At 39.3% G+C, this 10,622-nt stretch overlaps 1 protein-coding gene across 6 annotated transcripts in view; it reads right to left on the bottom strand.

Annotated features, from left to right (window-relative positions):
* Positions 1–352: 352 nt before the first annotated feature.
* Positions 353–10,622, bottom strand: part of PALM2AKAP2 (PALM2 and AKAP2 fusion) — a 546,014-nt gene continuing 535,744 nt past the window's right edge. For all 6 annotated transcript variants that reach the window (XM_054519582.2, XM_054519580.2, XM_054519581.2 and 3 more), the window contains 1 exon segment: positions 353–4,494. In XM_054519582.2, the coding sequence (XP_054375557.2) occupies positions 4,487–4,494 (8 nt within the window). In that variant the 3' untranslated portion in view covers positions 353–4,486.

Here is a 10,622-nt window from a genome sequence, read left to right as displayed (position 1 = left end):
CGCCCGGCCAGTGCTCATAATGTATTCTAAAGGTTAGAGCTAAAAGCTACAGGCAAGGCTGGAGTTTACGTTTCGTCCTGCTGTTTGTCCAGCTCTCGCTGTGGCTTCGAGTCTATGTCCTTAAGAGGCACTTGCAGCTTCTGGCATCTAGCCAGGGTGGCTGGGGGCAGCATTAAAAAGGGGGCTGTGGGAACAGCCTGGTGCAACAGTGCCCCCTTAGCTCGGATTGATTCCTTTGTTGCAAACACGAGGAAGCAGAAGCTGTCACACAGCAGTGGCCAAGTCGGACGCTGGCGTGCCACTGTTTGGCCCAGTCTTCCACCCTCCCTCATGGTCAAACAAGCAGCCATTATTTATAAAAACTCAACACACATTGGATTTTAATGAGAAAATAACTGTATACTTGCATTGAATGCCTCACAATCACTATAAAACCAAAGCAGGATAATAACATTTAAGTGGTTAACATACACAGGAAAGCCAGATACAGAGTATAATTTCCAAACACAGTATTGCTGCTTTTTCCCCCTCCTCCCCCAAAAAAAGAAAAACAAAGAAAAAATAATTTGGGTAAAGAGCAACACAAAATCAAAATTGGCAGCTCACTGAATGCTTAAAATTCAGGAAATTGGTTCTTTAACTAAAATGGAATATATTCACCATCTCTAACACTTAGGCTACGTTTTCAATACATAGGTTAATTAAATCCATTCTTTAGTTGGGAAAAAAAAGGTTTATTTGTCTTCAGAGACAAGAATCAACACTGGTTTAGTGTTCCTTGTTACACTTTATATGTATATATGTGTGTGTGTGTATATATATGTGGACATTGATCTATATACGGCTTATATGTCATTGTCTAGGGTGAGCAGCATGCATGGGTACGAAGAGGCAAGTAAATTGCATTGTGTCATCCAAGTAAAACACAGCCCGGCCTCCTGCCACTGACAGACCCTGTTTCCATAATTTCTGGATGAGAAAGCCAAGGCATGTCAGTAGTTAATCAGCTCCGGAGGAAAGTGAACACCTATAAACACGGCAGAATGCAATATTCCCAGAAAGGCTTTTAACATCTACAGAATCTAAACATTTTGTAAGAGATGGGGTTAACAAGCTTGCGCGCTATTTGGGGGTGGGGCTGAGCATCAGAGGCAAAGTTTTTCGTAAGCCTCTTTCTCTCGATGGATTAGGCAGGAATGACTTTCCTCCAGGGGATGGTCCCATCTTCAGAAAGTTAAAAGGGTCCATTTGGGATCCCAGAGCCTAGCACGGTGCTTTGTACAAAGTGGTGGCCCAAGGTTTCTTGAATGAATAAAAAACTCAAGAGCACAGAGAAAATCTGGCTCTCCCAAGTAAACTGTAATTTACACTTTCATGGGATTATAATAGGATCTTCAGTGAGTGGAACAAGAAGATAGACAGCAGTAATCCGGAAGGCAGCATAGGAGTAATAGCAAAAGTTAAGAGATGTAGGGGCCACAGTGAAAACAGCTTTGTGACTGTGGGAGAGTCCCAGAAACAGTATTTCTTTCCTTATCCACACACGGAGCATGGCCCAAGAACCCCCAGCTCTAGAACTCTGTTATTCTTTAAGCAATAAGTGCTCTGGTTCAATCAACAGTGGTCAAAGACCACTTCATCTGCCTCTAAAGCCATTCCGCGAATAGTGTGGCCTCTTAAGCTTTTCTCTTATCTGTACATTCTCTTGTCAAATGTAGGTTTCATGTAGCACATGGTTTCCTTCAAAACAGAACAAAAAACTTTAAGGTAAGTCATAAGGATGGTTTCCTCTTGTGAAAAATGGGTAAGTTAGTCTATATCATGTCTATGGTCTCTACCAGATCCATGAGTTAGAGAAAACATGAAGCACATCACATTTTTTGTGCAACCCATAGAACTATTGAGTAGTATCCTACTCTCTAGCCATCCTAACTGCCACTGTGCCTGGGGCTGTGCAACGATGCTGCCTCCTCTGTTCTTATCCCTGTGTCTGCCTTGGGAACCTCCCCTTATCACTGGGTTCTCAGCCCAGGCATCTGGGACCTCTGGCTAGAAATCCTCAGGTAAAGACGATCGTCCTTCCTGGGTCCTCCCATTTCATGTCGGGACTTCTTATCTAACACGGATCTCATTTTCCTGAAAATGTTAGTCTCCATGCCAGGCTCCCTCACTATAAAATGAATTTCTTGCAACAGGGATCTTACTTGTTTTATGTCCCCAGTGGCTAGCACATTTTGAGAATTCATTCAAAATATTCAGGAGAATCAACCATATAAAGATGGTGCCAATTGCCCATGTGCTATTTGGGCTGCCATCTGTAGACTGTGGCTTCAAGTTAGAGCTTCCCTTGGCAGTTTTAAAGGATCCTTGTTAGCAGGTTCCATTTTTTACTTTGTGCCTACTTCTCATCTGTGAATAAATGTCCCCCCCAAAGTCAACACTAGTCTAATAAAAGAAGCAAAGGAAATGTGCGTTAACATCTACATACAAATTTTGTGAAATTGCTACTTGTTAGAATAACATAATAGAGCTTATGACATAACAATATAAAAACAAAAATGATTTTTAGTGAGGTCTGAGTTAATTATTGCTTTTTTAAAAACCACAGTTTTAAAACAAAGGAAAAAAAAAGAAGGCTGGTTATTTTTTTTTCTTTCTCATGGCCAGAATTGAAAATTTTCTCATCCAGAAATTTAGGGCACCCAATTATTGAATACCCTTATCATATTGCTTTAAATGACAGAAAGATTAAAGCTGGCATCCTCTATAGTATACTAAGCATGAATGTCAAGTATGAGAATAAATAGGAGACTTTCCTAAATGTCAAATTACAAAACCACTCAAAACTTTGTAATTGTGACTCATGCAAATACCTTGTTAGGTCAATTTAATATTACAAATACTGCATCAGCTCGGTGCCTTTATATCCCTTTTCATAAAAAAGAAATTCTCACTCCACTCCTGAAGCCAGCAAACAGCTTTGGAGGAATTACCTGTACACTCAAGTGCCACAGTCACTCCGGAATTTTAATCCACATCCACACACACACACACACACACACACACACCCTTACTCACGAACATACACATTTTACACAAACACACAATGGTGTACACACACACACATCCACACACATCCCATCTTTAGGATTTGTAGCTGATTCCAAGCCTGCACTTAAATTTCTATTCTCTATTTTTCTTTGTATCATCCTGAAAAACACTGGTTGCTCAGCAAAAATAGTATCTCTTACCTCCTTATTTTGTTCCCATTCTTTCTCCCTCCCTCCCTTTTTCTCTCTCTACCTTCATGACTTTTCTTTCGTGTTTCCTTTCTGATTGATCCAAAAAGAATCCATCATTCTTCTTCCTATTTCTAAGGCCCACTTTATAATACAAAATAGTTATAAACACCTTTTTATTTCTTATCATCTACCTCTCCAAGGCAGAGTTCGCCTTTTTTTCAATTATTGCTGCTCTAAAAATGCCCCCACCATCTTGAACCAAGTTGTTCGATGTGTACAGATTCTATACATGTATATATTCCCCCATCCCATCATAAAAATAGTTGTTGCCCACTAAATATAGTTTTCCTGTGAAGAAACATAACTGTGAAAATGTGTTCTCATAAACTGCAGATCAGTGAATATTATAAGCAGACACGATCCTAAAGCTAACATCATCCATTTGGTTTGGTTTTCTCTTCCCCTTTCTCAGCCTTCTCATGCAGAATAGATTGTGTTTGTGACATGAAGAAATATTGTCTTAAAATATGGATTTTATGAATTGTGATCATGAGTTGTTCTCAATTAAAAATAATTAAATGTAAGAGAAGTGGAATCATAACTGCCTCTTCTGGGCAAATATGGAGAGAAATGCCATTCATTTTATGGCTGCTGGAGAAAATGGAGTTAATGCAACACCCTCTGATGCTGCGAGCGACAGGTGGGAAACTGGTGCGGGGAAATATCCTGTGCCATGTAGGCTGCACCAGCCTGGGCCCTACTGCTCTCTAAGTGGCCCTATCACCATTGTCCTTCATCGCCCAGAGAGGCTGGTCTCAGTTCCGCCTGTAGCAACTATGTTGATTTGCTTGTAACATGTTTTGTCCTTTTGTTTTGTCCTTTTGGATCTACTGTAGATTGGCCCAAAACCAGACACTGGGATTGAATCACCAAAAAAGTCCTTTCTCTTTTGACTCCTGGGTGTCCAGAGTCTGATGGGTGGCCTTCCTTTTCGTTTTGTTTTCATCATTGTGTATTGTAGCTTCTGGTCTACATAAGGATTGCTGAGTTTGTTTGCACTTTAATAAATAGTCCATTAAAATGCTTTCAGTTGTTAATTTCTTGGTTTCTTGGTCTCCCAAGCACCAAAGATGCTTCCTGGGTTGAAGGAAGTTTATTCGTTGTCTTCTTCCTCCTGGTTGGCATAGATCCCTGCTTCCCAGCGCAAAGCCAGTGCGCTCTTTCTTCGATTAACCCGTGTGGCCTCAAGGACCTGTAAAGAGAGGGAAAAAAATTATGCAGAGTTCATGGATGTTAATTATGAACATAAACCAACTTCTCTGTTTCTTTCTTCCTTTCTCTTTATCAACTTGAGAGGAGAAAGTGATAAAGCACTGTTGGGAGATACGAGAGACGCTGGAAAAAGGGGAATGGGAGGTTCTGGTTATGCATTCATCTCATAGCCAGTATTCATCTGCTACTTGACCCCTAGTTTTCACCATAGAGAAATTTAATTTTCATGAAATGTTCTGCAAGTTTCTTTGAACTAGCCATGATTCTGCATCAAGTTTTCAGATAAAGCAGATCCCTACACACAACAGATCAGTGCTGTCCAACTGAACTTTATGCAATGATGAAAATGTATCTCTGCTATCCAGTATGGTAGCCACTAGCCATACGTGGCTATTGAGCACTTGAAATAGGGCTAGTGTGGCTGAGAAGCTAAATATTTAATTTTATTTCATTTTAATTAATTTTAATTTGAATAGCTCCATGTGACTAGTGATTACCATATTAGAGAGCACACTATATAGATGGTCTTAGTCTCTTCATAAACAAGCAACCAGAAAATAATTCCAAACAATGGGACCAGTGTGGATTCAGTCCATCAAGCTTTGCAAACCTATATAAGCCATGACGATATTTATAGTATAAAAACCTACTTTGGCAAAATTAAACTAAAAAAGCCATTACATGAAAAAAAAAAAGTTCTTGGATCAATAGAAGCAATCTCAGCATTCTGATACAACTTCAGACCCTACATGCTAATCAATGAAATGAAAGGTAACAACATTAAGGACAAGTAGGCTCACCACCACTGAGGGAGAGCCTCCCTTCCTCCCATTCACTAGGGCAGGCCATGGACTCCTAAGAGGAGACTTCAGCCTATCTGGTCCAGTTTCAGTTTGATCAAGAAGAGATTCCAGATTAATGGCATTTAGGTTGCCAACATATGAAAAATGGTTCTATTTCATGACAATGCAGCAAAAACAAGCCCAGGCATTCTTACCAATTGCTCTGGCATTTGCTTAGGATGTATAGTTTCTGATTTTAAAGAAAAGTCCAGTAGAGCCAACATTGGTTGATTATCCAAACTGCAATGAAGGCATTGCTTATTCTAAATATAATCAGTTAGGCAAGGGACAGTGATGTTGGTGATATGGATTGGCTGTGTCCCCACCCAAATCTCATCTTGAATTGTAGCTCCCATAATCCCCTTGTGTAGCAGGAGGGACTCGTGGGAGGTAATTCAATATTTGGGGGGAAGTTTTCACATGCTGTTCTTGTGACAGTGAATAAGTCTCACCAGACCCGATGGTTTTATAAAGGGCAGTTCCCCTGCACACACTGTCTTGCCTGCTGCCATGTAAGACGTGCCTTTGATCTTCCTTCACCTTCCGCCATGATTATGAGGCCTCCCCAGCCATGTGGAACTGTGAGTCCATTAAACCTCCTTTTCTTTATAAATTACCCAGTCTTGGTTATTTCTTCATAGCAGTATGAAAATGGACTAATATAGTTGGCAACTCCAGAGAAGCAAGGAGGTGCAGTTACAGGCAGAGGTCAGAGCCCAGACATAAGCAGATTCTGGGTAGATGGGAGATCAGGGGGTCCATCTCAACCTGCTTCTCTGCACCTTTGCCAAATGAATGGACCACCCAGAGCTTCAATGTATCTCCCTCTGGGAAGCCTCCCCTTTTCCTCCTCAGTCATGTTTGCTGAATGAATGATGCATTGTTAAGCACATAAGCCATGTATGTTTTGCATAATGTGTTTTGTATATAAGCATATCATGGTCACTCACTCAATATCCACAGATATCTAAGAATAACAAATTAGTAGGAGGAAAGCACGCTTCCAAATCTGCTATAGTTAAATAGAGAAATTTTCTAATAGTCTAACGTGTGGTAGCATGGAACTGAAAAACAGCACTGGACTGCACGTGGAAGTCCTGGGCTCTATTTCCAGTTTTGTCCTTTGTTGTTCATCTTTTGTCTCACATTTCTTATCTATAACATGGAGAACACAGCTACCCCACTTCACAGGCTTTCTCAGAAGGCACTGTGGACTCTGAAGTCCAGTTAGGTCTACTTTAAATCCTCATGACCTTGGAAAAGTCACTTACCCTTGTGCTTCAGTATCCCCATGTAAAATGGGGATCATAAAAACTACAGCATAAAGTTGGACAGATAAATCAATGAGGCAATGTATGTAAAGTACAGTTCCCAGCGTATAGTAAGCTCTCACTATGATGGAATAATTATTTCTATCATCATGTGAAAGGGATTTATAAATTATGAAGTGGCATACAAATAGGGCATTTTATAAAGAACTCTACATTGTATAAAAGGATCATCTCTTTGCCTTTCAGATTGCAGATACAAACAGAAAGGTTTACCCCAAAGCTAAAAATAAATCTAAAGTTCTAAAAACTACGGTCCCCATCTTCTTGGAATGTTCTTTGTCTTGTTATTTAAACCCTATTTTAATTCTCAAACAACTTGAGCAAATTGAGTTTGCTCTGCTCTTTAGGAACTCTTGTTACAAGCCATCTATCGATCCAATTTACACATATTTATTAGTTTCCTACCAAGTATAAGGCACAGTGCTTCGTGTTGAGGATAGAATAGTCCCTTACCTCATGGAGCTTAGTGACCAAAAGTGTAATGGGCAGAAAAATAATATTCATAATTATGGAAACGTTTAGTATAGCTTGGGTTTGGACATCTACTTGTCAAGAGCCCAAATAATTCACTTATACCAACAATGAGCTCTCTTTTCTTAATTCATTCCCCTAGTTTGTATGCCCACTTACCATGGTCATACAATAAATTTCTAGTGAAATCTAAAGCCTCTAGTAATGGCACAGACAAGAAAATAAACATCATTACTGAAATACCTGGCAACCTTGATATAAAGCTGTCTTTGGGTTCATAAGGCTTATGACCCAGGGCTATCTGGGAGTAAAGCCGCCCCACAACTGGTCTTCAGAAGATTCAAAAATCAAGGTATTTGAATAAGCATCTGTTCTGTAATTAATTCAGGTGTGTGTGTGTGTGTGTGTGTGTGTGTGTGTGTGTGTGTGTGAATCTCTAGCAAATTTAGAGCTTTTATTACTTGTTTATTACTGCATATTAACTTTACTTTCTAAAGTTCATTCCTTTATTTTCTGGGCAAAAAGGCACATGTCTCTGGGGCTCTAATAATAGTCATACTCACGTCCTAAGTACGATGTTACTGTTTGAGTCCTCACTACTAGTCTATGAGATTTATGCTGTTATTACTCCCATTTTTTATATGAAGAACCTGAAGCTTTTTATATGAAGAACCTGAAGCACAGGGAGGTTAAGTAACTTGCCCAGAATTAGCCAGTTAGCAGAAGGCAAAACCAAGATTTGAACTCCGCACTCTGGGTGCAGAGTTGATGCTTGAGGCCACCAAACTATATGGCTGCCCAATGGCTGTAAGGAGTCCAGAAGGAGACACATCAGAGAAGAGCAATCAACACTCCCCATGGAAATGGAAAAGGGAAAACAAAAAAGGATCTGATTTAAAGTTTTATTGTGGCTGGGTGCAGTGGCTCAAGCCTGTAATCCCAGCAGTTTGAGAGGCCGAGGCAGGCAGATTGCTTGAGACTAGGAGTTCGAGACCAGCCTGGCCAACATGGTGAAAACCTGTCTCTACTAAAAATACAAAAATTAGCTGGGCATGGTGGCTGCCACCTGTAGTCCCAGCTACTTAGGAGGTTGAGGCATGAGACTCACTTGAGCATGGGAGGCAGAGGCTGCAGTGAGCTGAGATCGCACCACTGTACTTCAGCCTGGGCGACAGAGTGAGACTGTGTCTCAAAAAAAAAAAAAAAAAAAAAAAAAAAAGTAAACTAAATACATAAACAAATAAAGTTTTATTGTTTTCACAAATTCACATTCAGGTCTGGTGGGGAATAAAAAACAATTATCTCTCAACAACCCTTTAATATTAATTTTTCTCTCGAATGCTTAGGGAATTCAAGTGAATTGCTTAACTTTGAAAGCAATCAATATAGAAAACTTTAATTTGGACATATGAAACAAAAGACAGATATGTTAAAGAATATCACCCTATGCATATTAATGTTTATATTTCATCTTCCAATCTGCTTTTAAATTGAAGACAGAGTGGGCCCAACTCTATCTTCCTTGGATATATTTGACCAGATTTTCATTGTTTTAAATGGACTCAAAGGGGAGATGGGCTTAGTCCTAATTCTCAAACTGCCATCCTCCAGATGAGAACCACAATTAGACATTAAAGAAGGTACGGAATGATATTCTCAGTATTCATTTGATATCTTATGAAAGAAAATTACTGATAATCAGCAGGTCAGCTCTATATTTAAATATAATTCTTTGGCTAGAGAGACCAAAACTTATTATGCTACAGGTTAATGCATCCAACTTGAAAAATAATTTACAATATCTAGTAAATGTTAGGATGTATCAGGCTAGTAGCCAGTGCTTCTACTCCCAGATATAGAGAGAGGTTCTTCCATAGGTACATAAAGAGACATGTATAATAACATTCATAAAAGTATTATTTCTAACGGTAAGAAAAACTGGAAACAGTCTACATTTCCATAATAGAAGATTGAATAAATAGTGATATATTCATTCAATGGAATACCATACAGCAGTTACAAAGAATGAACCACAGCCACAGTGATCAACAAGGACACATCTAAAAACAATGCAGACAGAACAAAGTCAGGAGCAGAAGATACTGCAACATGATTTACCATTTACAGAATGTCTTTAAACATGCAAAAATAAGGTGTTGTTTATGTATATACACATTTGTAGTATAAGTATAAAACCATGCATGGAAATGATGAACAACAAGCTCAAAAATAGTTACCTCTGTGAGATTGTAGGGGAAGAGGGAACTGGGAGAAGTAACAAGAGGGCTTAAATCGTATTTGCAATATTAATTTCTTTTAAAAATATTAAATATCATGAAATGATAACAATGAACAAAGCTGGGTAGGTGGGTTTTATTATTTTATTATCTTATATTATTCTGAATGCCAGTTCCATGATATCAGGAACTTGTTTTGTTGACTGCTGTATTCTTGGAACCTAGAACAATGCCTGACACATAGTAGAGCCTCGAAAATTGTTAAATGAATGAACGAATGATTCTCTCTACAATTCTGTATATTTGAAATAATTCTTTTAAAATCAAAATAAAATACAGAAATAAAAATATGAAAAATATTGTGCTTTCTCAGCAAAAAGAAAAAATGGACAAAATAGAAAAAAAATTAAAAGAGAAAAATATTATGCCTTCTCATAGCACACATATTTATAGCACATATATTTGTGAAATCTGTGTAAAAGGAAAGAAGACTTTTGGGGACCGAGAACAGTGGCTCACACCTGTAACCTCAATGCTTTGGGAGGCTGAGGCAGGAGGATCACTTGAGGCCAGGAGTTTGAGACCAGCCTGGGCAACATAGCGAGACCCCTGTCCCTACAAAAAATATATAAAGTAATAAATTAGCTGGGCATAATGGCACACACCTATAGTTCCAGCTCTTTGGGAGGCTGAGACAGGAGGATCGCTTGAGCCCAGGAGGTTAAGGCTACAGTGAGCTATGATTGCACCACTGTACTCCACCCTGGGCGACAGAGTAAGACCTTGTCTCTTAAACAAGGAGGCTTTTGGAGAAAACAAGGCTTAGAGTTTCTAAAATAAAAATACACTTTTAAGATTGGAGGGAGGGAGGTCTGGGATGGTTTACGTTTGATAAATCTATAGATTAGGATGGTTCATCTTAAATCTATAGAATGGAGCTTTCTAGCTTTATGTTAAGGTAAACAAAGAATGGGTGAAAATCAATAGCTCAATCTGCATGAGCTGCACTGTTTTCCAACCAGGCCAAGTATACTTGCTATTAATGCCTAAAGAAACTTTAAAAACCAGAATAGCCCATCACTTGTGTCCTCTGGTCCAAACGTCTTCAAGATCCGTGAGCAGGCAAGGTCTTCCCCAGTACCCTCCCACTCACCCCCACAGCACAGCACAGCAAACCACACCATCGTATATCACTGTTGCATGGACTCCAACATTTTGAGGCAGTCC

Source organism: Pongo abelii, chromosome 13 (genome assembly GCF_028885655.2).
Source record: "Pongo abelii isolate AG06213 chromosome 13, NHGRI_mPonAbe1-v2.0_pri, whole genome shotgun sequence".
Classification (NCBI taxonomy): domain Eukaryota; kingdom Metazoa; phylum Chordata; class Mammalia; order Primates; family Hominidae; genus Pongo; species Pongo abelii.
The sequence above is the reverse complement of the archived record's forward strand: the minus strand, read 5'-3'. Positions and strand labels throughout refer to the sequence as shown.